Consider the following 27789-nt stretch of genomic DNA (forward strand, 5'->3'; position numbering starts at 1 on the left):
GTTTTCTAGTCAAAAGGTCATTCTCCTAAATAAAACTGAAGCAATGAATTGAGCAATTCTGATTTTTGTATCCACTAATATCGTCTCCTCTGTACTGAGCAGTTGTCTTATTCTCTCCTTTACTTCTTGTCTTTAGCACATCAGATTTGGACAATTTTTTTTATCTTTAATGTTCATCATTAAACTCAATGCATTCTGTCCTTTAGCTCTAATAAAATCATATTGTTCTTTGGTATCCATTCTTGTTATTGGCCTTTGTTTTCATCTTTTCTCAATAAATACATAGATAAATAGATATAAATGAACATATGTGTTTATATACATACACACATATGTTCGATGACATTCATTGCTTATCCACTTATAAGTTTATAAGCTTCTTGCTTACCATTCTTTGTCAAGCTGACCTTTTCTTGCTTCTCAGAATCATTTGTCTTTGGGTCATGCAAAAATATTTCTTAAAAACATACTCTTTGGGCAAATTTCCCCTTTGGGATGTTAGGAGAGAGTTGGAAAGACAGCAGATTACAGGAAGAGAAGGGAGTTTCAGATAAAGTTTTAGCAATTGAGTAATTCTGACTAATGATGAAGTCTAAGATAAAACAATCCCTGAAATAATGGAATCATAGGTCCTGAGAAGCTCAAGGAACTGGGTCTCCAAGGATAATAACAATGACCAGAATCCATCATAATATGATGCACTATATAATACATACCAGTTAATTATCTAAAAAAATTTCCCTTGTCTTGCCACATACTATATAAAGTTTGGGTTAAATCTTATGTAGAAAAAGATTCTTAAAAGAAAACATTTCTCTTAAAAATCAACAAAAATGTTAAACATTTATTCAATCTCTTTGTTTTATACAAATAGGGAGAACCAGGAGATCAAGGACACCTTGGAAAAGTTGGAGAAGCAGTAAGTTTATTTTATCTTTTATGGTCTCCTGTTAATTTTTTTAACATCTATAATTATCTATTAATCTTGCTAGCCAAATTTGGTGCTAAAAAATCTAGTATACTCTTCCTATTTATGTTTTTCAGATTTTTTATATACTTAAAAATTCTCCCCGGCCTCAGCCACTTCCCAGCTGTGTGACCCTGGGCAAGTCACTTGACCCCCATTGCCCACCCTTACCAATCTTCCACCTATGAGACAATACACCGAAGTACAAGGGTTTAAAAAAAATTCTCCATGGGAAAAAATCAAACCTACTGTAAAAAAGGGGAAATTTTAAAATAATAATATGATCCAGTATAATTTATACCTTTATATGGCCATCATATCATTCTTTTTCATTGTGGAATACTCTTTTTAGTTCCAATTAAATTTTATCTAAATTCTATCATTTGTGTTCATTTTAAGTCATGTTATTTAAGCATAATTTAATGGCAATTTTCCTTTAGCTTAACCTAGTAGTTAGTAAAATGAGCAAGAAATAAAACTAGTTTTTTTTAAATAACTTGAAAGTTGTACTTTGTCTAATGACCATAGTGTTAAATCACTAGGCAAGAAAACAGTATATTTAATTATTCTATGATTTACATTTTACATTTAAAACTACTATTAAGTTAATGATATTGGACAAGTTGACAGAAAAAAAAATGTGCTGCATCCCATTCTATAAATGGTAGATATTTTAGCAAGCTCCAATTCATTCTTGCTATAGGGAAATTATTTAATTAATCTGAATAAAATAATTAGAAATGTCCCTTAAAAGAAAGAAATATATTGCAATGGCATAATAATATCTCCCTCAGTTCAATCTTATAGACAGACCCATATAGTAGAAAAAGGATTCAATGAAGGGATGGGATTGGGTAAATGGAAAGAGAAAGAGAAAGGTGGGGAGAGAGAAAGGGGGTCAGGAGAGAGAGAGAGAGAGAGAGAGAGAGAGAGAGAGAGAGAGAGAGAGAGAGAGAGAGAGAGAGAGAGAGAGAGAGAGAGAGAGACTTGACTTGTTGCCTCCAGGGCAGTACACCTGGCTCTGGCTCTTCCCTTCCTTNGAGAGAGAGAGAGAGAGAGAGAGAGAGAGAGAGAGAGAGAGAAGAGAAGAGAAGAGAAGAGAAGAGAGAAATAGAAGTTAACATTAGAATTTGCTTTGCTACTAGATGTGAGACCTTGGTTAAGTCATGATTTTGGAATGTGGTTTCTTTGTTTTTGAAATGAAAACACAACAAATTTCTGAGGATTATTCAATTCCTAATATTAGATGACTAATATATCTCAGATTCTCATGGTTCATGTTTATATTTATAAATTTGTCTAAAGTCTAAAAAACCCGATGTCGTTACCACTTCCAAGGTATTGCATTTTGTAAGTTGATCAACCCTCATGTAAACCAATTCTTCTTTTACTTATCCTAATCTTGTCTCTATCAGTTCCAAAGGAAGTCCCCTAACTTAGTATTTTGTACACCTTAAAATAAAAGGTCTAATTTTGAGGGCACTCCAACTAAGCTGAGTTTGGCCAGCAGGTGGCAAAACTGGGTCATAAAACAGATGACAGATTGAAGAAGTTGGAAGGGGTTGACCAAGTCTATGGATCTATAAGACTGGCTAGGATCTAATCAGAATGGAGCCAGGGTGGAGATAAAAGAAAGAGCCAAAGAAGAAAGCAAGCATTTATGATGGAAGTAAAGTGTTGATTCGTGATCTAAATCTGTTGGTTGGGCCACTGAGTCAAGTTCTTGACATCTGCCAGTTTGTACCCAGCTTTTCCCAAAAAGCTCATTAATCAGAGAAGCCCCCCCTGAGGATGTACTGGGAAAAGGGAAATCAGACACACAGTGTAGTAGAGTCTAATCAGATCTGTAGACCAAGAGATCCTAGTATATAGTAGTGAGCTGATGAAGTAAAAGAAGCCAGAAGTAATTCTTGGCCATCATTTGTATCCTCTGCCAAGTCACTTCCCTTCCCTTGAACTCAGTTTCCCCATCTGTATGATAAAGGGATTGGATATTCAAAAGTATTGTTTATTAAATTAATAATGTTGGGTTAGTTGTTGGAAAGAACTGCTTCTTATTCTGACCATCTCGTTCTGATCATCTCTGATGTCCCATTCAGCTCTAAGTCCCATTGCAAGTCACAGACACTTCAAAATGGCACCTTGCAAGCCATTGCAGTGTTCCCTTGGGAATCCATTTGTGTTCCTCCTAACTTACTAAGATCCTAAGTCGAATCAGAAAGCAGAAGAACTTTAAAGAGGAAAGAAATCAAAACCTATTCTATAACCCTGGGGCTGAATCTCTTTGTTTTGAATCATGGTAATTAAGTTAAACAAACAAGTTAAATTAGAACACATTATCAAATGTTATTGGTTTCTGAGAAGTTGTGGAACAAGATCAACTGACTTCATTAATGAGTTTAGAATGTGAAGCAGCATTTTATTGGAGTCGGGGGAAAAAACAAAATTATTTTAAAATGCTTAACAAAAAAGGCTAATTTGATACAGTAGTGAGCCATGCTACCCTGCTGTAAGTTTGCCATGAGATCAAAGTCCTTATTTGATGGAATTTCATTTTGTTTCACTTAATGGACTCCATTCATTTTGTATGCAGAAGCGTGTTAGTTGTCTATGAACTTCCTACGTATTAAATTAGGGTGATACTTTCTTCAAGGTAGGGTTTTTAGGGATGCCACATTTGTATCTGGAGTAGCTGAATGGTACAGTGGATAGAGTGCTGAGTCCACAGTCAGACATTTTCCTGAGCTGAAATCCAGCCTTAGATATTTATCAGCCGTATGTCTCTGGGCAAGTCATCCAACCTTGTTTGCCTCAGTTTCCTCATCTATGAAATGAGCTGGAGGAAGAAATAGCAAACCACTCCAACATCTTTGCCAAGAAAATGCCAAATGGGGTTACAATGAGTCAGGCACAACAGAAATGACTGAACAAATAAAAATAATTTGCTTCTAATCTTTCTAGAATTAGGGAAAGGCTCTACTCATCTAATTGAGCATAAATTCTCCTTAGTGGGGAGTTACTGGGTTGGAGGTTGTCTACCATTTTACTCTGCCTCAGCATCTCCCTCCCAGCTCACCTCAATACACAAATACTAAAGAGCCCTGAAAAAAGGCTGTTACATGCCCCATAGAGTAGAAATCAGATTTTTTTCATATAATTATGTTATTCAGCCAAAAATTATTTATTAATTGCTTTCTCTTTGCTTGGCACTGTGCTAAGTGCTGGGTATGCAAAGAAATACAAAATCATAGTCCCTGCATGTATCCCTGCATGTTTTCAACTGAGGTTATATCCCAGCTAAACATGTAACCTGGAGTAAATCACTCAACTCTTCTAATCCTCAATATCTTCATCTATAAAATGGGAATGATAAACCCTTTATTATCTGCTTTGTGGGTATCAGCCTTGATGAACTACAGAAATGTGAATTATCCTTATCATTAATAATTCTTATTCTCGATTTCTCTAACAAGACTTTGCAGGAAACCAGTTCTGTTCATCTGATTGTAGATTTAAAACAGGAAAGATTTGAGAGGGTATTCGGTCCAAACCTTTATTTTACAGGTGAGAAAACTGAGTCCCAGAAAGAGAAAAGGACTGAGTCAACCAATTATAAATAGCAGAGCTGGGGTTTGAAACCAAGACTTTTATCTCCACCCAAGCATTTGGCTTCCCTTAATACAGTGTCACTGCAGGAACCATATTTTTTCTGTTAATTAAACATAATGCCATGAGACAAAAGAAATTCAAAGCACGTTGCTGACCATTAGCTTTTGGCTCTGGTCAGGATTATGGAATAATGAGATGAGTTTAATTTTATGGTTCAATGGCCACTGGTAATGTCACATTTTCAGATAAGAAAGTCACAATTTATAAAGACCACTAACGAAAAGAATCCTTAAAGATGCAAAAACTGAAAAGTTTCTCAAGTAATAGTAAGAATAAAAGGAAAACAGTCAAAGGTACTGATAGGAAGACAGGTGATCCAGTGGCTAGAGTGTTGGGTCACATGTGGCCTCAGACACGTATTAGCTGTGAAACCTTCAGTAAGTCACTTAACTTCGGTTTGCCTCAGTTTCCTGAACTGTAAAATGAGGGTAATAATAGCACCTACCTCCCAGAATTGGTTATTTTGAGGATCTAATTAAATAATATTTGTACAAAATGCCTGGTACTTGATAAGTGCTTATTAAATGCCCATTCCCTGGGCGACTAGATGGTTCAGTGTTTGGACAGACAAGACTAGAGATGGAGGTCCTGGGTTCAAATCTGGCCTCTAGCTGCATGACCCTAGACAAGTCATTTAACTTCAGTTTAGCATTTAGCACCTCTCTGCCTTGGAACATTGTTCTAAGACAGAAGATAAGAGATTAAAAATTTTTTTAATAAAAACCCTTACCTTCTGTCTTGGAATAAATACTAAGTATTAGTTCCAAGGCAAAAGAAATGTAAGACTTAAGGCTTTGTTTTAAAAATAAATAAATAAATTTCTGTTCCCTGCTAATTGCCAGTTAGTTCCCCACTCCATTAATGAGGCTAGATTCAAGGCAACATGGAAGACAGAAGCGAGTTGAGAGAATGAAAAACAGAAAGCTTTCACACTCAAGTGAAACATTTCTTTATAAGTAAGACGTAAAAAAAGTTCCAATAAAAATATAAAAGCATTTGCTTTAGAGCATGGGCTCCCAAGCAACGTCCAGGTGTGCTTGAGGGTGTGCTTACACAGGTGTTGGAGGTGTTGGGCCCCAGAAGGATTTGCCTTGTTTCTTTAGCATCTTTGATATGTCATCTTAGGAAAAGACTTCTAAGAAAAAGTAAACAGTGAATATAAAAGTAGAGAGGGGAGCCAGGCTATTGTCCTTACAGCCAAAAGGAACATAATTCCAAGGGAAAGAGACTAAACTACTTTTCACAAAAACAAATAGGGTTAGGTTTAGTAATGAATGATGGGTCAAGATTATATTTCTTTAAACAAAATTTTTTTTAGTATTGATATTTCTTGATAACTTCCCTTCCCCTTTCTCCCTCCCCCCCATAATAGCCTCTGATAAGAACCAAATATAGAAAAGCAAAAGGAATCAACACATTAGCTATTTCTTACAGCACTGATCTCATTCCTCACCTGTAGTCCAAGAATGGCACCTTCTAATACTTGAAGAATTGAATTGGCATGGAGACAAAGGATTATGCTTCTGTCTAGAGGAAAGAATCAAAAGCTAAGGGTGGGAAGAAGTGAGAGGAAGTTGCAAGGAAGTGTATTTTGGCTCAATAAAAAGGGAAAATTTCCTAAACAGTCAAGCTGTCCCCAAATAGAAAGGGTACCTCAAAGGGGAGTGAATTCCTCATTACTGGATGTCTTCAAGGAGAGGCTGGATGACTTATGTGTTGAAAGTAGTGGGGTTTGGGGGAGACATAGACAGAAGGTATTCTTGGTTCTAGGAGGAAATTGATCTAGATCAGAGGCTACATCACTCCTGTGGGAGTCCAAACCAAATTAAATTTTAATTGGGAAATATCTGACAATTAAAAATATAATAGAGATAGATAATGTTAATATGTCAATATGATCCTTATGTATAGTTTAGTGGCCCCCATTTCTATTTGAGTTTGACACCTCTGACCTAGATGACCAAAAAGATCTCTTCAATCTCTTTTTAATTTTTAAAAAATTTCCAACTTAACAAATGCCAAGTTAAATGAATAATGATATACATAAATATATAAAATATGCTATATATATTAAAATGCTATATATAAAGGAACACAAAAAAGATGATTTTACCTGAAGCCATAAATCGTATAGCTTTTCTTTTAATTTCTTTGATTATGACAAAATCAGCATGGAACTTTCAAAGATATTCTACTTCTCTGTGTTTCCTTCTGGTCTACCTTCTGCTCTGTACATTTAAAAATAGTTCGATCACCATCTTTTGTTTCTTTTCTTTTACCTTTTTTTTTTGTCAACCCTATCACTATACCCTTTCTTCCTCACATACCAATATTGCAATGGAAAAAAGGAAAAACAAAATCTTTGTAACAAATACATATAGTCAAGAAAAGGCAATCCCTATATTAGCCATATCTGAAAAATTATATCCCATTTTGTACCTTGAATCTGTCATCATTTCTTTGACAGGAAGTAAATATCCTACTCCCTTATTGATCCTCTGGGTTGATCAGAATTCTTAAGCCCTTGAAAGCTGCTTTTATAATGCTGATGCTATAATGAAAATGATTCTCCTTCTTTTGCTCACTCATTCAATATCATGATGAGCCAAGATTAAACTGTATACCAGGAAACATTGCCTGAGAAACAAAATTATCAGAAGCTAATTATATCAGATAGCAACAGCAGCATTCATAAGCAAAATAGTAACAAGAATAATCATGAAATTATTTTCATCATATATCTCTACATAGTCAATATTAATTTAGTTGATGTTCTATATTTTACAAGTGTTATTACAAATAGTAGAAAGAATTCTGGAAAAGTATATTCAAAAACTCTGATTTGGGTTTAATATCTCTCTCCTTCCCTTAGATTTGACTCACTAGAGTGTATTCTTCATCACAAGGCACCAAATGCAGATTGTGACTTCAGATGTTAACTTAAAAAAAATAAACCCAAATGAGTTCTCTGATTTTGTCTCTTTTGCTGGTCTTCTATACAGCGTATTAACATAATGAATTAATTTGGAGTGATATGTCGACCACATGTGTTTCCAAAGTTGTTCTAACTGGAACATAACATCTGTTCCTTTACAAATTTAAGTGTTACTAGGAAAAAATTGTTTTGAGAACAATGACACGTATTCTTTTCATATTCACTAATGACATTTTTCTGAATATTTTACATGTGTTCTGAATCCCTAGAATAATACTATAATCTTTCCTATATTTTGTGCTATAGAGCATTTTCTTTCTTAATCCTTTGGGGAATATTTGAAAGGAATTCCTTTAGCTATTTCCAATAAGGTCTTTGCCTTTAAAAATGGTTCTATTTAGGAATCTTCACTTTTTCAAGAACTTCGCAACATTGCATAATTGGGGGACACCGTTACCTTTTGAGAAGAGGGGGGGAAAAGATATGTTGAATTTTGAGGTCTATTACTGCTGACTTTAGAGAAAATCGTTAAGCAAAATCTGGGTTTTATTTTACTCATAACTATAGCCAGCTTGTGTTTTAAAGAGAATTTTTGTGTAAGTAGGAAACCATTTCATTATTCCTGTCACTGATTAAAAGACAGTAGCTGGGAAAGTGAAAAATCTTTATGGCCCATTCTTTTTCCCTTGTGACCATATGCATGTGGGGAGAGAGAGCTTGAGGCTGTTAGGGGTGAAGACTGGGGAGAAGAGAGATAAATGGAAGGGGGTGAGGACCTTGAAGATGGTACCACCTGGCCATATGGAATGGCAAATACTTTACCATTATGAGTAAATAACTTTCCAGTAGGCACTAAAGATTCCAATAACAAATAATGTTCATCTTTTTTTTAATTTTTTTAAACTCTTAACTTCTATGTATTGGCTCCTTGGTGGAAGAGTGGTAAGGGTGGGCAATGGGGGTCAAGTGACTTGCCCAGGGTCACCCAGCTGGGAAGTATCTGAGGCCGGATTTGAACCTAGGAACTCCCGTCTCTAGACCTGACTCTCAATCCACTGAGCTACCCAGCTGCCCAGTAATGTCCATCTTGATCATAGAGGGGAAACTTTTCTTCCCTGTATAAATGCAACTAGCGAGACCAATCACATAATGTAAAAGCATCGAACTGGAAGTGATTTTTCTAGGTTCAAGTCCCAGCTCTGCCAGAGATTCGATGTGTGATTTTAGACATATTACTTTATCTTTCCTGTCTCGCTGTCTTTAGCTGCACAATGGAGATAATTAACATAAGTGTGCAATTTAATGAGATGATGTATTTTGGAGAGTTCCTTCGAAAATTTAAAGCACTATACAAATTTAAATGTAAGATATTTACTAAAATATGATTACATTTCCCTGAGATGTTGGTGAACGTGGAAATCACAGGATGATCAAACTAACCAAATAAAAGTGATTAAAAAAAATTCAAAAGTATATAGTTAGTTACAAACCAATAGGAAATGGACAGTGTATCACAAGGGACCAAAAAGGAGATATAGTATCAGAATACTTAAATAATAGTATAGTTTTTGTTAAATTCAAATGTCACTTAAGTCAACAACTGTTGCACTTCAGTTTCACTACTTCTTCCTAACTTTCTAACTTTCTAACATTTACCATGTAATATTATGTTAGAGTTTTCGATATGGATATTTTCTTCTATTAACTAGATTAAGAAACACTTTAAGGGTGGAGACCAGAAAGCTACGTAAATACAGGAGTGAAGTCAAGAAGACCTGAGTTCAGATCTAGCCTCATACATTTCCTAGCTATATGACTCTAGGCAAGTCACTTGACTTTAACCAAGTCACTTAGCCTTGTTTTTGTTTTATTAACCATAAAATGAGAATAATAACAGCACCTACCTCCCAGGGTTGTTGTGAGGATTAAATGAAATAATATTTGTAAAGTACTTTGCACAGTACCTGGCACATAGTAGGTGCTAATAAATGCTTCTTTCCTTCCTTTCTTATTAAAATTCTCTCTCCAGCACATAGTAGCGTATTCTACATACAGAAGGTTCTTAAAAGAATGCTTGATGTATTTGCATTTGGAAGTCTCTCAGTCTTTTCTCAGGCTCTTCATGAAACTATGTGACCAATTCTGGACTCTAACAAAAATTATCCTTTTTTGTATTTTTTCTAGATGTCAAAGAAGGACCACAAAGATAGTATAGGATATAATTTTAAAAATTTATATCATGGGGGCATCTGGATAGCTCAGTGGATTGATAGCCAGGCCTAAAGTTCGGAGGTCCTAGATTCAAATATGGCCTTAGACACTTCCCAGCTGTGTGACCCTGGGCAAGTCACTTGACCCCCATTGCCCATCTTTACCACTCTTCTGCCTTGGAGCCAATACACAATATTGACTCCAAGATGGAAGGTAAGGGTTTAAAAAATAAATTAAAATTAAAATTAATATCATAAAGAAGATAATGAAGGATCTTGGATTATTTAATCAAAAGACAGAGTCACAGGAAGGACATACCTAAAAGGAGCGTTACAGATGATCTAATCCTACCTCATAAATTTATAGATTAAAAAACTGGAACCCAAATTTCATGACTTTTCCAAAGATCCATAGTTGTTTAGAGGCAGGATCATCTCAACTTAACAAACATTTGTTGTTCTCTGGCTGTCTAGAAAGCACTGCGATTAAAAGGAAGCAGGTCTAGAGCTCCCATGTGCTGACTTCCAGTCCAGTGTTTATCCTACCACATCACACTGATTCCCCAGAAAAATGAGCAGAGACTTAGTGACTGGCATAGTTAATCCATAACTAAAGGAAACTGAGTCAAGAAACACAGATATATCCTTTTGTAGGTATTAGGTCACTAATTATTCTAGGTTTATCTAGGTAGATTCAGTTATTATTTATAACCTGTTTTTCTTCTCTGGGTACAGAAAAACAAGAAATAAATAAAATAATGTAGGAAAGTCTTGATTTAGCATAGTCAGGAATGTCCTCATTGGAAAAGTTTTCAAGCACTATAAATTAATTATTAAGAAAGAGCTTGCAATTTATTTCCCTGAGGTCAATTCAATTTAATTCACTGAGCATCTATTAAGTGCCTACTATATGCAGGAAGCAAGACAGTATTGCCAATAGAAAATTAGCTTTGAAGCTAGGAAGACTGGGTTCAAGACCCATCCCTGACATCAACTGGCTGTGTAACCCTTCAGAAATCACTTAACCTCTCAGTGTTCTAGGTAACATTCTTAAGACATTAAGTTGTAGGAATGGCACTAACCTGCTTTAGTAGAAGGAATTTTCTCACCAATGAAATAACAAGTCTGGTGTCTAGCCTATTATGTCCAAGGTACTATGCTAGTTACTAAGGTTACAAAGATAAAAATGAAAGAATATCTCCTTAAAAATACAACAACTTGTTATCATTTACATGTAAATCCTTCTTTAAGTTAGAAGACCTAGACTAGAAGGGTTTTTTTTCAGGGTTCTGTTTAGTCCTGTAATATTAATAAAACCAAAATAACTTACACTTCTGGCTTTCTTTAAATGATCTTCAAATATGTTTTTATACTAGACTTTGCGACTGAAAAGATTAATCCACATTTTAACAGATGAAGCCAGACAGAAAAGGGGGAAGAGTATGATGTAGGTCTACTGTTTAAGGAGCCGATGGAGATGAATCCCAAAGTATCCTCCAGGTGTAGTGTTATATGAATTATCTGTTAGATGAAGTTTATGTGGCATGAACTCAAGTTAACTCTTATCTTTCATAATGAGATGTTGGAATAAATGGGAAAAGAGCCATAAATCAAGTATCTCATTTTGACTAAGAATTTATAGACTTTACCAAAGCTTCTAACACATTGATTCAAGTTTCATTCCTTGTACTTCTGCCCTGTGCTTTAATGAACATTCTAAAAAGCTACCAAGTAGTCCAAAAAGGAGATAAAGGGATTTTTTAAAAAGCCCAAGTAATTAACTATATTTTCAGCTACTGAATAATCCAAAATTGACTGTACTTTTTTTTTCACAAAATCATATAGATTGAAGGGACCTTATAGTTCATCCATTCTAACTCATGCTTGAAAAGGAAATCCCTATTTTGATAAACCCAAGAAGGGATTAGCTGGCCTTTTCTTAAAAACTTCCAATGAATGAGATGCTTTTGAGGCAACACATTCAGTTTCTGGATTGCTCTGTTAAGATTTTTTTTTATATCAAAGCCCAAGTTTTCCTCTTTGTACCTCCCATCAATTATTCATTGTTCTCTTCATGCCATGTATTCAAATCCATCCAACAAGTATTTATCAAGTTCTTGATATTTGTCCAGCATTGTATCAGGTAATATATGAGAAGGATAAGACATAATCTCTGCCATCAAACACTATAACCTCATTGAGGAAACAAAACTTACACACATAAAACAGAAAAACTCAAGACCCAAAAAGGTCAGACAGAGGAAGATCTGCCTAAGAGAGAGGGCATAAGATATTCTAAAGGGGATTTCCTAAGGAATAAGATAGAGAGAAAAGAGATGGATGTAGACAAAGAGTTGGACTGCAGATGGCCCTCAAGAAGGGAATGCAACTCCATGTGCCCCTAAGAGGAACCACATTTTCCAGGCTGAAATAAATAGAGAGAGAGAGAGAGAGAGAGAGAGAGAGAGAGAGAGAGAGGAAATGAAGATGAAGATGAAGATGAAGATGAAGATGCCTGGTCCCACTACATCTTACAAATAGACCCACAGTTTATAACTAGGAACCATTTGCATTTAGCAACAATACAAACATCCCTTTGCTGGTATCTGTTGCAAGATGGGTAATGCAGAGAGTGATAGAGCCATATGTGTTTGTTTTGAATTTCTAAGGCATCTAAAAGAATTGCTCCTGATAATCTTCATTGACAAGACACAGAAGTATAATTATTACACATTTATACAACTTTAAGATATACAAAGAACTTTGCACTTAGGAATTTTCCAAGACAAATTATCCAAATATCTTCATTTGGCAGATGAGAAAACTGAGATTAAGACAAGTTTACCAATTTGTCTATTGTGACCCAACAAGTAAATCTGATAAAATCTCTCCTATTATCCTTCTGGAAAAGATGAAAAGATTAACATTTGTATGCTACATGATAACGCAGGAAAGAAGAGAACATTAATCACAAAATGTCAAAAAATGGTTTTTAAAAATTATATTGACATGTAAATGGAAAAAATTAAAAAATAAGATAAAACACATGTAAATTGGGAGCTGGTTCAATGATGGTTCCAAAGAGTAGTTATTGATGGTTTAATGTGAACTTGGAGAGATGACTTCATCCCCAGAAATCTGTGTTTAGCCCTATGTTATTTGGCATTTTTGTCAATGACTTAGATGAAGATATCATGTTTAACAAATCTCCATGTGACTTGAGGCTGGGAGGGATAGATAACACATTGGATAATAGAATAAATATCCAAAAAGATCTCAAAGGTTGAGCTGAATCTAAGAAGATGAAATTAATAGGAACAATTTGAAGTCTTATAGTGGGGTTCAAAAAATCAACTTCGTGTGAACAAAATGGAGAAGATTTATCTAGACAGCATTTCATCTGAAAGAGATATGAGAGTTTTGAGGAACTGCCAGCTCAATATGTATCGCAGTTTAGCAACCTCAAAAGACTAATGGCATTTTAGGGTGCATTTTTAGAGTATTTGATATCCAGAACATGTCAGACAATAGTACCACTGCCTACACTAGCCTGGTCAAACTATGCCTGGAGTATTGTGTTCAGTTCTAGAATCTGCTAGATTCTAGAAAGAAGATGGATAAGATGAAAGGTAAAAAGGTAAAGGGTAGCCTAGATAGTGAAGAGTACTAAGATTATGCCATGATGGCCAGGATGGTTTGAAGAAACTAGGGAAGTTTAGCCTGAAGAATAAAAGACTCAGCAATAGAAATAAGACATAGAACTATCATGAAGAAGAGGAAATGTTCTTGTGCTGCCCTGCCTCAGAACACAGAACGAGGAACGACAAATGTGAATTAAAAAGATGCACATTTTGGCTCAACGAAGAAAAAAATGCCTCAACAATTAAAAACTCACCAAAAGGGGAATTGAGCTACTTCAGTAGTCAGTACCCCTTTGCTGGAGATTTTCAAGCAAAATCATTTGTACAATACTTGGGGATATTGCAGAGGGAATTTTCAAGTAAGGCAGAGATTGAACTAGATGGACTACAAGGACCTCCTCAACTTTGTCTTTCTGTAGCAAAGTATAAACAGCATCACTGAAGGCAAAATCCTGGGAGATCACTGTGGTTTGAATAATTTAGGAAAGTTGAGGGGAAAGGTTAACCTTAATCTAGGCTTACAAGAATAAGTAGAGTTTGGAGAAATGAAGAAGGAGATGGACATTCCATTCTGGGAGAAAATGTATCAGTCTCCTAAGTCAGTTGATAATACTTTCTCCTTTAGAGAACTAAAAGCTCTCAAGAGAAAAACAAATTATTCCAAAATTAAAACACAATGGCACAGATTCTTGCCACATAATTTTTTAATTATTTCACTGTTTTAATATCATAGGATCAAGAATGTCACAGCAGTATAATGTTGGCCAAATTTTCCAAAACTGTCCCCCTCCTCCACCATGGACTACTGCTAGAAATAAATTGCTTTTAAAAACACATTTTTTTCAAGGAGTGGGAGATAAAGCATTGCTGTTGTTAACTTAGAACATTTTTATTTAGCAACAGAGGCTTAATACCTTTTTAAAGAGCTTTCTATCTGGCATGTCAATGGAAATACATCAGTTATACTGAAAAAAAAAGAAAATTAGGCTTTCTTATGGGGTATTTGGCTTTCCTTCAGAGTGGAAATACCCACATTTCTTTTATGTCAAAGTATTAGCCAGTTTTTCATTAGCAACAATGGGAGGATTGATGGGAAATACCAGCATGAAAACCAGACTAATTTTCATTTATTCTTGATGTTTCTGATTGCTACGGTTTGAGAAAATGTGAAAATTGTGTTTAATAGGATTTTGTGGCATCTCAACTTTGTTGAAAATTAGGATTCCACATTTAAGTCAATTGAGCCAGTATTTATTGAGCACTTGGTGAATACTTGTCCAGTTGAAGAGGGTTAGACAGAGGAAGGTCCTTCGAAGTGAGTTGACAACAAAAACTCAAGAGGAGACCTATAAAGAGAGAAGATGGAGAGCAAAGAAGTGCACATGGACAAAGAGTAGTTTGGATTCTAGAAGAATTCCAAAAAAGAATTGACTGGAAGTACATGCACTGTACTTTTATAATGAGGGCAGGTCAATTCAATTCAACAACCATTAAATTCTTATTTCATGGGAAGCACCATGGGCATACAAAAGCAAAAGCTTAGCTGCCCTCAGAGAGCTTGCACCTTACTTCTAGATGTGGCATCTCCACAGATAAGTAAATATAATTTTGTGTAATAGATGGGGATAAGAGATGGACTACATGGACGAGATGGCCCCTAAGCCAAATTTTAAAGGAAAATAATAATTTTAAGAATCAGAGATGAAAGAGCACATTTTAGAAATGAGGGAATGGAAAATGCAGATAGAATGTTAACTCGTGAGAGCAGCTAGTAGTTGTGTTGGTAAATTTGGCTTTAATGTAGAGGGTGTGGAATTCTGAAATGATGATGGAAAAAATGTAGAAGCCCGATTATATATAGACTTAAATTCCAGATTGAAGAATTTGTATTTTATCCTCAAGAAAATGACTTACCTAGAGATTTGAGATCCATAAGTGGCCATTTGGTTACATCTAAGCATGATGAATAATGTGCCCTCACATCCCTTCTGCTCTGCCATGAGCAATTTAATACACATGGCTATTGAACTATGTCCACTCATTCAACTTCTCTATGCCTAGTTTTCTCACCTTTCAAATAATTAGGTTGGACTAAAAAATCCCCACAGTGCTTTCTAGTTCTTCTATGTGTGTCCAGAAGCATTTCCACAGCTTTGTTGTTTAGTCATTCAGTCACGTCTAACTCTTTGTGACACGTTGGACCATATTGTCCATAGGGCTTTCTTGGCAAGGTTATTAGAAAAGTTTGCCATTTCTTTCTCCAGCAGATTAAGGAAAACCAATGTTAAGTGACTTGTCCAAGGTCACTTATCTAGTAAATGTCTGAAACTGGATTTTAACTCATTTCCTCCTGACTCCACTGGACCATCTAGCTACCCATTTTGACAGCAGCTAACAATAATTATTTAGTAGCTTAAATTAAAAATAGTTGTATTTATCTTTGATCAGTGAAAAGATAAGGTTTAGGTTTGTTCCATTCTCTTCCTATAAAAGTTTTCAAAAACTTCTATACTTTTAACTCACTAGCATTGGAATCACCTCTATAATTTCAAAGATAAGGAGGTGGCGGGGCAGAAATAGCTAGTCTGGAAATCCTCCCTTTTGGGGATGACAGCCAGTTCTCATCAAACCACAGTCCCAAATCCCAAAAATACTTGAGAGAGAACCATCATTCAGGAATTTATATTCTCTGCCAAAGTGATGACAAAAGATGTAAAGAATATAAATATTTTTACATAAATTGAGAAACACGAGTAGACAGAAATATTCCTCTGAGAAGAAATTTGTATCTTTTAAGACAATATTTTAGAAAGAAATTATTCTTTATATGTAAGTTACCCTTTAATTTGCAAAGTATTTTTCCTCACAGCAACCTTATAAAGCAAGTAATCTACGAATTTTACCTTTAAAGAAATTAAGACCGTGAGACACTAAGTGAACTGACCAAGAGATGATCAGAGAGATAGAAAGAAAATACTGAAAGCAGGATTCAAACCCAGGGCTCCTGATTCCAAGTGCAACACCCTATCCTCTATGGCATGTTGTCCCTTCTGACAATAAGACCAATATCAGTCTGTCATCTTAGCAGCCTCTTATGAATTTAATCCATTTTATCTATGTCCTTCTTAAAATGTAGTACCTAGATTGAGCTTATTGCTTCATAGAAAGTCTGGTCATGGCAGAACTCAGAAGGACTCTCTTTTTTTTAAAACCCTTAACTTCTGTGTAATGGCTCCTAGGTGGAAGAGTGGTAAGGGTGGGCCATGGGGGTCAAGTGACTTGCCCAGGGTCACACAGCTGGGAAGTGTCTGAGGCCGGATTTGAACCGAGGACCTCCCGTCTCTAGGCCTGACTCTCAATCCACTGAGCTATCCAGCTGCCCCCAGAAGGACTCTCTTAATGCAAATGAAGGCAATATTCTATATAATGAACTTACAGTCAATAAAAATTCAGATTTCTTTCTTTTTTTAAGAAATAAGAAACATTGTATTAAGCTTGTACAGTTGGATTGGGTTTTGCTTTGTTTTGGGCTAGACCTCTAATTTCACAGATGTTTTTCTAATGTAGCATCCATGATCCCGAGAGGGTTCAAAGCTGCCTCACAGAATTCCATAGTGCCCCCTCTCCTGGAGCTTTGACCCCTCTCAGGATCATGGATGTTACACTAATGAATTAATACTTCACTGCACCTTCCTAATCTTATATTGGCAGAATTTTTTTTTAATCAAGTGTAAGAGTTTATATTTATTTCCATTAAATTTTATCTTATTCAACTCATCCCACTCTTCTAGCCTATCAAGATTTTTTTGGATTCTGAATCTATTATTCACTGCATTTACTATTCTCCCCGACCCCATCCTTATATCCATTGTAAATTCAGTAAACTTATTCTCTCTGCCTTTATTCAAGTCATTCATTAAAAAAAATATTCAATCACCTTGAGTGAGGACAGATCCCTGGGTAATTCCACTTAATATCCCCTTCCAAAGTGATATGGAATAATAATTGGCATTGCCGACCCTGTTGTGATTCAGCTTGCTTAAGCTTATGGGTATGGGCTGAATTCCAATTTCTGTTTTGTCACAAACACAAAAAATATTCAGTTATAAAACTGAGGAGGGAGCCACTTGAAATAGTCTGGGAATTTCAATTGGGTAAAAACTAAGAAAAACAATGTGAAATTAGTCTCTAATGGTTTCTTCCAAGTTTATTTTAATGGAAGCATATTATCCTGAGAAACAGTCATCTGATATTGTAATGGAACAGCTCAAATTACCCTGTTACTGAGAGAAACTCATTATTAAGACCAAAATAGCCCGAGAACATTGGAGAAGTCGTGAAAAGAGAATATTGTTTCGATGAAAATTGTTCTAAAAATGAAATTTCACTGTATAATCTTTTTTAGTCTAATTGAGTCTCATAGAGAAAAACAAAAACAAACCTGAAATAGCAATAGGATCATTCTGGGTTTTCATACTTATTTAATTATGGGCCTGAATTTCAGATGGTTTCAAATACACACCTATTAAGGTTTGGTTTCTAGTACTATTTTCCATAAGGTGAAAATGTCAACAGAGAATGGATTCATATAGGATAATGTTTTACAATATACAATTATTATATGAATATTGTCTATAATTATTAACAAAAATTATAAATAAAAATGTATATAAGTATCAATTATTAATAAATTATATATAAATAATTCTATATCTTAGAAATACTGTATATATAAAGTATTTGCCTTAACTCATGAGGAATTTTTCCAAGAATGACACTCTTTGGGGGAAGCAAGGTAGCTCAGTGGATTGAGAGCCGGGTTCAGAGATTGGAGGTCCTGGGTTCAAATCTGGCTTCAGACACTTCCTAGCTGTGTGAACCTGTGTGACTAATACAAAGTATTGATTCTAAGACACATGGTAAGGGTTTAAAAAAACTAACAATAATACTTCATTTCTCAAACACATCTTTGATTCAGTTGGGCTGCTCATGTTCTGGAAAATTGTCTTTGGCATATACAGAGCAATAATAACTTGTCCTATGTTATTTATATAGCTCAAACACTTACAGTAGTTTTACAGTTTTCAGTAGTTGGGGACTGTGTATTGTCTGAAATTTATGGAGAAGCTGTTTTCATGTTGTTTCTTCAGGGTATAATCAAAGCAAAGGCAGTTCCTATAACTATATATTATGATTCTATTTATAAGAACTCTTTTGAATGATTAGAGAAATCACTTAGGAATCTGTGCAATGTTTCTGACACAAGACCCATTTCTCAATAGGTAGGTCAAAAGATATGAGCAAAAGTTTCCCAAAGAAATTCAAACTAACAGTTTCAATAAAAATTGCCTGCCTTTTCATTGGGGATGCTAAGTGTCAGAGTATATATTGAATAAAATGAAGGCTTTTACCAAGTTCTTAAGGAATTTTACTACATTAAAATTTTTTTTCTTTGCCTATTTAAAATAAGTACCAGGTTTACAAGTTTACTTATTAAAATACATAGTCTGCTTTATAACAGATTTGAAGCATTAAATATAATTTGGTGATCTTTTTTTTCTTTTTTTTTTTTACAAATGTTAATTATGAGCACTGTAGTATGAGAAAACCATGCCACTTGAAATGCTATTTCATTTGCCTTTGGATACCATGTAAATAGAATTTTGTACCCTGGACTTCATTTCCCAGAATTCCTTTCCCTTTGTTACCACATTATGTGCTTACTTGTATAAATAAGTTTGTATAACTCCATCTCTCTCCTCCTCTCTTCTCCCACATGCATGGTGGGGACTCTCCTCTTTACTCAGGCTTTTACTTTTGTCTTTTTATTCCTTTACTTCACATGATTAGTAATAAATCTTATAAAAATAGTACTTAGAGTATTGGATATTAATTTTTAATCTTACATTTCATAAGATAAACTTTAGCAATTCTTTCATTTGTCTTTCCAATGAGAACCTATTAAACATCCTTATATAGAACTGCAACTTCCTTTGGTTTTTCAGTGAAATGTTTTTTACCATTACTTTCCATCTTAGAATCAATTCTTTGTATTGGTTCTAAGGCAAAAGAGAAGAAAGAGCTAGGCAATGGGATATGAGAAGGGTTAAGTGACTTGCCCAGGATCACCAACTGAGGTCAGTTTTGAACCTAAAAACTCCTGTCTCTAGGTTTGGCTCTCAATCCACTGAGTCACCTAGCTGCCCCCAATAGTGAAGTTTTAATAATGGAAATAAATCAGTTCTTCCACTTTCTTGTTGCTCATTGGACTGGGATCTCACTTTCAAAGGACTACTAGTTAATTTAACATTTATAGAGTCTAAAAGCTGTATTATCCTTAAAACTTTTTTCCCCATCTTTATCACTGTAGAAAAAAGGAGCCCACATTGGACTTATGACCACTTTTAATTTCTAGGAATTAATCAGCTGGTATCCTGTCTGGATCATTGCTGATGACATGAGCATTTATTTTGTATCCTGCAACTTTGCTAAAGTTGTTTATTATTTCTACTAGCTTTTTAGTTGATTCTCTAGGATTTTTTAAATAGGCCCTCATAACATCTGCAAAGAGTTAGTCTCCTCATTGCCTATTTTGATACCTTCAATTTCTTTTTCTTCTCTAATTGCTACTGCTAGTGTTTCTAGTACAATGTTAAATAATAGAGGTGATAATGGGCATCCTTGTTTCACTCCTGATCTTATTGGATTTATCCCCATTGCATATGATACTTATTGATGGTTTTAGATAAATACTGTTTATTGTTTTTAGGGAAAGTCCTTCTATTCCTATACTTTCTAGTGTTTTCAATAGAAATGGGTGTTGTATGTTGTTGAAGGCTTTTTCAGCATCTATTGAGATAATCGTGTGATTTTTGTTTGTTAGCTTGTTGATAAGGTCAATTATGAGGATGGTTTTCCTAATATTGAACCATCCTTCTATTCCTGGTAGAAATCTCACCTGATCATGATGGATAACCCTCATGATCACTTGCTGGAGTCTTTTTGCTAGTATTCTATTTAAGATTTTTGCATCTATGTTCATTAGGGAGATTGGTCTGTAGTTTTCTTTCTCTGTTTTTGGTCTGCCTGGCTTTGGAATCAGTACCATATTTGTGTCATAAAAGGAATTTGGTAGGACTCCTTTGCTTATTATGTCAAATAACTTATATAGTATTAGAATTAGTTGTTCTATGAATGTTTGATAGAATTCACTTGTGGATCCATCTGGTCCTGGGGATTTTTTCTTAGGGAGTTCTTTGATGGCTTATTCAATTTCTTTTTCTGATATTGGATTATTTAAGTATTCTATTTCTTCTGCTGTTAATCTAGGCAATTTATATTTTTGTAAATATTCATCCATATTATCTAGATTGCTATACTTATTGCCATGTAATTGGGCAAAATAGTTTTTAATGATTGCCTCAATTTCCTCTTCACTAGTGGTGCGGTCTCCCTTTTCATCTTTGATACTGTTAATTTGGTTCTCTTCTTTCCTTTTTTTTATTAGATTTACCAGTACTTTGTCTGTTTTTTCAAAAGACCAGCTTCTAGTCTTATTTGTTAATTCAATAGTTCTTTTACTTTTGATTTTATTAATTTCTTTTTTTATTTTTAGTATTTCTAATTTAGTTTTCATCTGGAGATTTTTAATTTGTTTATTTTCTAGTTTTTTAAGGTACATGCCCAATTTATCAATCTCTGCCCTCCCTAATTTGTTAACATATGCACTCAGTGATATAAATTTTCCCTTTAGAACTGCTTTGGCTGCATCCCATAGGTTTTGATAAGAAGTCTCATCATTGACATTGCCTTCAATGAAATTATTAATTGTTTCTATGATTTTTTCTTTAACTTATTTTGGAGAATCATATTTAATTTCCAATTACTTTTTGGTTTGCCTCTCCATGTATCCTTGCTAATAACTATTTTTATTGCATTATGATCTGATAAGGTTGCATATATTATTTCTGCTTTTTTGCATTTTTTCCATGTTTCTATGCCCTAGTACATGGTCAGTTTTTGTGAATGTTCCATGTGCTGCTGAAAAGAAGGTGTATTCCTTTTTGTCCCTATTTATTTTTCTCCATATATCTATTAACTCTAATTTTCTAGGATTTCATTCACCTCTCTTATCTCTTTCTTATTTATTTTTTGGTTTGTTTTATCTAGATCTAATAGAAAAAGGTTGAGGTCCCCCACTAGTATAGTTTTGCAATCTATTTTGTCCTTGAGCCCCTCTAGCTTCTCCTTTAGAAATCTGGATGCTATACCATTTGGTGCATACATATTGAATACTGATATTTCTTCACTGTTTATACTGCCTTTTATCAGGATGTAATTACCTTCCCCATCTCTTTTAACCATATCTATTTTTACTTTGGCTCTGTCAGAAATCATGATTGCAACTCCTGCCTTCTTTTTCTCAGTTAAAGCCCAATAGATTTTGCCTCATCCTTTCATTTTTCCTCTATATATGTCTGCCTTTCTCATGTGTGTTTCTTGTAAACAACATATGGTAGGATTTTGGTTTCTAATCCACTCTGCTATTTGCTTCCGTTTTATGGGCAAGTTCATCCCATTCACATTCAAGGTTATAATTATCAACTGTGTATTCCCAGACATTTTGATTTTCTCTCCTTATCCTGCCCTTTCTTCTTTCACTATTTCCTTCTGTACCAGTGTTTTGTTTTTAATCAGTTCCCCTGATTCCCTCCCTTATTGTATTTCTCTTTCTCCAATCTCCCTTCTTATTCCCCTCTTATTCTTCTTTAGGGTCTTTTTAAGCTACCCCCGCACCCTATCCCTCCCTAGTGTTGCTTCCCTCCCCAACAATCCTTTTATTATCCTTCTACTTCTCTATAGGGCACATATCAATTTTCTGCCCCAGTGGATCTGATCATTTTTCCCTCTTTATGTTAATTTCAATGCACTTAGGTATTAAGTATTTCCTCTCTCCAACCTCTTTACCCTTCCAGTGTATTGATCTTCTCCCCTGTTCGCCCCATGCACTTCTTTATGGAATATAAATTTACTCCATTTTGTCTGTTTTTCCATTTTTCTTAATATTATCTCCTTTCCCCCCTCTAGTTTTACATATATTTATACATACATACACATATACGTACATATATATCTTGACATTTCATCCTATATAGTTTGTCATGGTTCCCTCTAAGTAAACTTCTTCTAGTTACCTTGGTGATAATAACAACTTTTAATATTTACCAATATCTTTACCAATATCTTTTTTCTTCTAGGGATACAAATCGATTGGACTTATTGGGTCCCTTAAGGAAAAGATCCCCTCCCCTCTTAATTACCTTAAGGTGATTCTCTTGAGTTCTGTGTTTCGGCAGCAAGCTCTCTGTTTAAGTCCGTTTTTTTTTCTTTTTGAATGCTTGAAAGTCTTCAATTTTATTGAATGACCATACTTTCCCCTGCAAAAATATAGTCAGTTTTGAGGCATTGCCTCAGGTGCGAATAAAGATCTCCAGCCCACGGACTTTCACTACCTTATGAGGGGGTGAAGGCAGTGCCCTAAGAGCATCTGCGCAGGCAAAGGCAGTGCCCTAGGCTTGAATAACGATCTCCAGCCCAGGCTTGGACCTCCAGAGAGGACCCGGTGCAGACCTGAGGATGGCAGTGGAAGCAGCCCCAAAGACTGCTGAAGGAACCTCGGGCAGAGGGGCAGACCTGGAACTACCAGGAGGCCTGACCCCGAGGACAAGGAGACCGTAGCCCCCGGAAGCTTGCAAGGCGCAGGCAGACCCTGAGTGCAAAGACAAAGCTGAAAAGGGGCGGGGCTAACAATGGCCAGCAATAAGGAAGCCCAGAAGAAAAAGACTATCAAGAGAAACTCTAGAACACTGGACAACTTCTACACAGAGAAAATCCAGACAACAGAGGAGGGAAAACAAAAATCCAAACCTACCCAAAAAAATGAAAGCTGGTCACAAGCTATGGAAGAGTTTAAAAATGAAATGCTGAGGAAGATGGAAGAAATCTGGCAAGAAAATAACAGCTTAAAAGGCAGAATTTCGCAATTGGAAAGTGAGACAAGTCAACTGAAGACCAAAAATGACCAGATTGAAAAGGAATACAAAAAATTATAGCCGAAAACCAAAACATTAAAACCGAAAACCAAAACATTAAAGCCAAAAACCAGTCCTTAAAAGGCTAGAATCGAACATTTAGAAACCAATGATCTCTCAAGACAACAAGAACAAATAAAACAAAGTCAAAAGACTGATAAAATAGAAGGAAACATGAAATATCTCAATGAGAGAGTGACAGACCAAGAAAACCGGTCTAGAAGAGACAACTTGAGAATCATTGGTCTTCCAGAAAAGGCAGAAATTAATAGAAACTTGGACTCCATACTTAAAGAAATTATTCAGCAAAATTGCCCTGAAGTTATACAACAAGAGGGCAATATAGACATTGAAAGGATCCATAGATCACCCTCTACACAGGACCCAGAAAAGAAAACACCCAGAAATATAATAGCAAAATTGAAGAGCTTTCAAGTTAAAGAAAAAATCTTACAAGAAGCCAGAAAGAGACAATTCAAATATCAAGGAGCACCAATAAGGATCACACAGGATCTGGCAGCCTCAATGCTAAAAGACCGCAAGGCTTGGAATACAATATTCAGAAAGGCAAGAGAGCTGGGCCTTCAGCCACGAATCAACTACCCAGAGAAACTAACCATATACTTTCAGGGGAAAGTATGGGCATTCAACAAAATTGAAGTATTCCAAGTTTTTGCACAAAAGAGACCGGGACTAAATGGAAAGTTTGACACTCAACCACAAATATCAAGAGAAAGATGAAAAGGTAAATAAGAAATGGAGGGAAAAGAAAGAAAACTCATAGTCTTTTAAGCTTGACTCTTTAAGGGCATAAATAAGATCTAATTATCTGTATTACTAGGTGGAGAAATGCTATGTATAATTCTCTGTAGTTGAACTCTATACACTATTATAATATTCACTATTATAGCAACCAGAAGAATAATTCATAGGGAGAGGACAGGATACTAAATGGTCTAAGATGACACGGGGGGTGGGAAAGAGGGGAGGAATAGTGGGGGACACCAAGAAAAATCCGAGTAAATAAGAAAAATAAGATATTCTATTACACACAAAGAGGGCATGGGAAGGGGAGGGGATAAATAATACCATAAGAAGGAGAGGAAGAGAGCATAATCAAACCTTACTCTCAGTGGAATCAACCCGGAGACAGAAGAGTAGCTTTATTATCCATCCGGATAAAAAACTCTATCTAACCCTACTGAGAAAGTCAGAAGGGATAAACCAAAGGGAGCAGGGGAGTGGGGAGGCCAAAAAAGGGAGGGGAGAAGAAGGGGGAGGGAATTCATTTGGTCTTTAAAAAACAAAAAGAGGGGAACAACAAGGGAGGGGGCAGAAAGGGAAGTCAATCAAGGGAGGGGATAAGGGATACTGGCTCAAAGCAAACCACTGGTGTAAAAGAAAATAGTGTAATAAGAAGGAGTGGGTCTAGGGGAGGATACAAAAATGTCAGTGAATACACAACTAACAATTGTAACTCTGAATGTGAACGGGATGAACTTGCTCATAAAAAGGAAGCAAATAGCAGAGTGGATCAGAAACCAAAATCCTATCATAGGTTGTCTACAAGAAACGCATATCAGGCGGGTAGACACACACAAGTTCAAGGTTAAGGGTATGAGCAAAATCTTTTGGGCATCAAATGAGAAAAAGAAGGCAGGAGTGGCTATCATGATCTCTGACAAAGCCAAAGTAAAAATAGATATGATTAAAAAAGACAGGGAAGGTCATTACATCCTGATTAAAGGCAGTATAAACAATGAGGAAATAACACTGCTCAATATATATGCACCAAGTGGTATAGCATCCAAATTTATAAAGGAGAAACTGGCAGAGCTCAAGAAGGAAATAGATAGTAAAACCATAATAGTGGGAGATCTAAATATTCCTCTTTCAGATCTAGATAAATCAAACCAAAAAATAAATAAGAAAGAGGTAAGAGAGATGAATGAAGTCCTAGAAAAATTAGATTTAATTGATATGTGGAGAAAAATAAATAGGGACAAAAAGGAATACACCTTCTTTTCATCTACACATGGTACATTTACAAAGATTGACCATGTAATAGGGCATAGAATCATGGCAAACAAATGCAAAAGAGCAGACATAATAAATGTAACCTTCTCAGATCATAATGCGATAAAAATAATAATCAGTAAGGGCACCTTGACAGGCAAATCAAAAACCAATTGGAAATTAAACAATATGATTCTCTAAAACCAAATTGTCAAAGAAGAAATCATAGAAACAATTAATAATTTCATTGAAGAGAATGACAATGATGAGACATCCTACCAAACTCTGTGGGATGCAGCCAAGGCAGTACTCAGTGGGAAATTTATATCCTTGAGTGCATATATTAACAAACTAAGGAGGGCAGAGATTAATGAATTGGGCATGCAACTCAAAAAATTAGAAAGCGAGCAAATAAAAAACCCCCAGATGAAAACTAAATTAGAAATACTAAAAATTAAGGGAGAAATTAATAAAATCGAAAGTAAAAGAACTATTGAATTAATAAATAAGACTAGAAGCTGGTATTTTGAAAAAAACAGATAAAATAGACAAAATACTAGTCAATCTAATAAGAAAAAGGAAAGAAGAAAACCAAATTGACAGTATTAGAGATAAAAAGGGAGACCTCACCTATAATGAAGGGGAAAGTAAGGCAATCATTAAGAACTATTTCGTCCAATCATATGGCAACAAATATAACAATTTAGGAGATATGGATGAATATTTACAAAAATATAAATTGCCTAGATTAACAGCAGAAGAAATAGAATACCTAAATAATCCCATATCAGAAATAGAAATTGAACAAGCCATTAAAGAACTCCCTAAGAAAAAATCACCATGACCTGATGGATTCACAAGTGAATTCTATCAGACATTCAAAGAGCAACTAATCCCAATACTATACAAATTATTTGATAAGATAAGTAAAGAAGGAGTCCTACCAAATTCATTTTATGACACAAATATGGTACTGATTCCAAAGCCAGGTAGACCAAAAATAGAGAAAGAAAACTATAGACCAATCTCCCTAATGAACATAGATGCAAAAATTTTAAATAGAATATTAGCAAAGAGACTCCAGCAAGTAATTAAGAAGATTATCCACCATGATCAGGTGGGATTTATACCAGGAATGCAAGGTTGGTTCAACATTAGGAAAACCATCCACATAATTGACCATATCAACAGTCTAACAAACAAAAATCACATGATTATCTCAAAAGATGCTGAAAAATCCTTTGACAAAATACAGCATCCATTCCTATTGAAAACATTGAAAAGTATAGGAATAGAAGGACCCTTCCTAAAAATAATAAACAATATATACCTAAAACCATCAACAAGCAATATATGCAATGGGGATAAATTAGAAGACTTCCCAATAAGATCAGGAGTGAAACAAGGATGCCCATTATCACCTCTATTATTTAACATAGTACTAGAAACACTAGCAATAGCAATTAGAGAAGAAAAAGAAATTGAAGGTATCAAAATAGGCAATGAGGAGACTAGCTATCACTTTTTGCAGATGATATGATGGTATACTTAAAAAATCCTAGAGAATCAACTAAGAGACTGGTAGAAATAATCAACAACTTTAGCAAAGTGGCAGGATACAAAATAAATGCACATAAATCATCAGCATTTCTATACATTTCCAACACATTAGAACAGCAAGAGGTAGAAAAAGAAACACCATTTAAAATCACCCTAGACAATATAAAATACTTGGGAATCAATCTAACAAAACAAACACAGCTATTATACGAAAACAACTACAAAACACTTTCCAAACAAATGAAACTGGACCTCAACAATTGGAAAGCCATTAACTGTTCATGGGTAGGACAAGCTAACATAATAAAAATGAACATCTTACCCAAATTAATTTACCTATTTAGCACCATACCTATCAAATTACTAAAAACTTCTTTACTGAATTAGGAAAAACTATAACAAATTTCATTTGGAATAACAAAAGATCAAGAATATCAAGGGAAATAATGAAAAAAAATGTGAAGGAAGGGGGCCTAGCAGTACCAGATATCAAACTATACTATAAAGCAGCAGTCATTAAATCAATATGGTACTGGCTAAGAGATAGAAGGGAGGATCAGTGGAATAGACTCTGGGTGAATGATGTCAGCAAGACAGTGTATGATAAACCCAAAGAGCCCAACTTTTGGGACATGAATCCACTATTTGACAAAAACTGCTGGGAAATTTGGAAAACAATATGGGAGAGATTAGGTCTAGA

General features: G+C 35.1%; 1 protein-coding gene across 1 annotated transcript in view; it reads left to right on the forward strand.

Annotated features, from left to right (window-relative positions):
• COL24A1 (collagen type XXIV alpha 1 chain) overlaps positions 1–27789 on the forward strand; it is a 407511-nt gene that overhangs the window by 237486 nt on the left and 142236 nt on the right. Inside the window, exon 24 of the mRNA XM_044674850.1 lies at positions 875–919. Coding sequence (XP_044530785.1) covers positions 875–919 — 45 coding nt within the window. The remainder of the gene's footprint in view (positions 1–874; positions 920–27789) is intronic.

This window comes from Gracilinanus agilis, chromosome 4 (assembly GCF_016433145.1).
Source record: "Gracilinanus agilis isolate LMUSP501 chromosome 4, AgileGrace, whole genome shotgun sequence".
NCBI classification, from domain to species: domain Eukaryota; kingdom Metazoa; phylum Chordata; class Mammalia; order Didelphimorphia; family Didelphidae; genus Gracilinanus; species Gracilinanus agilis.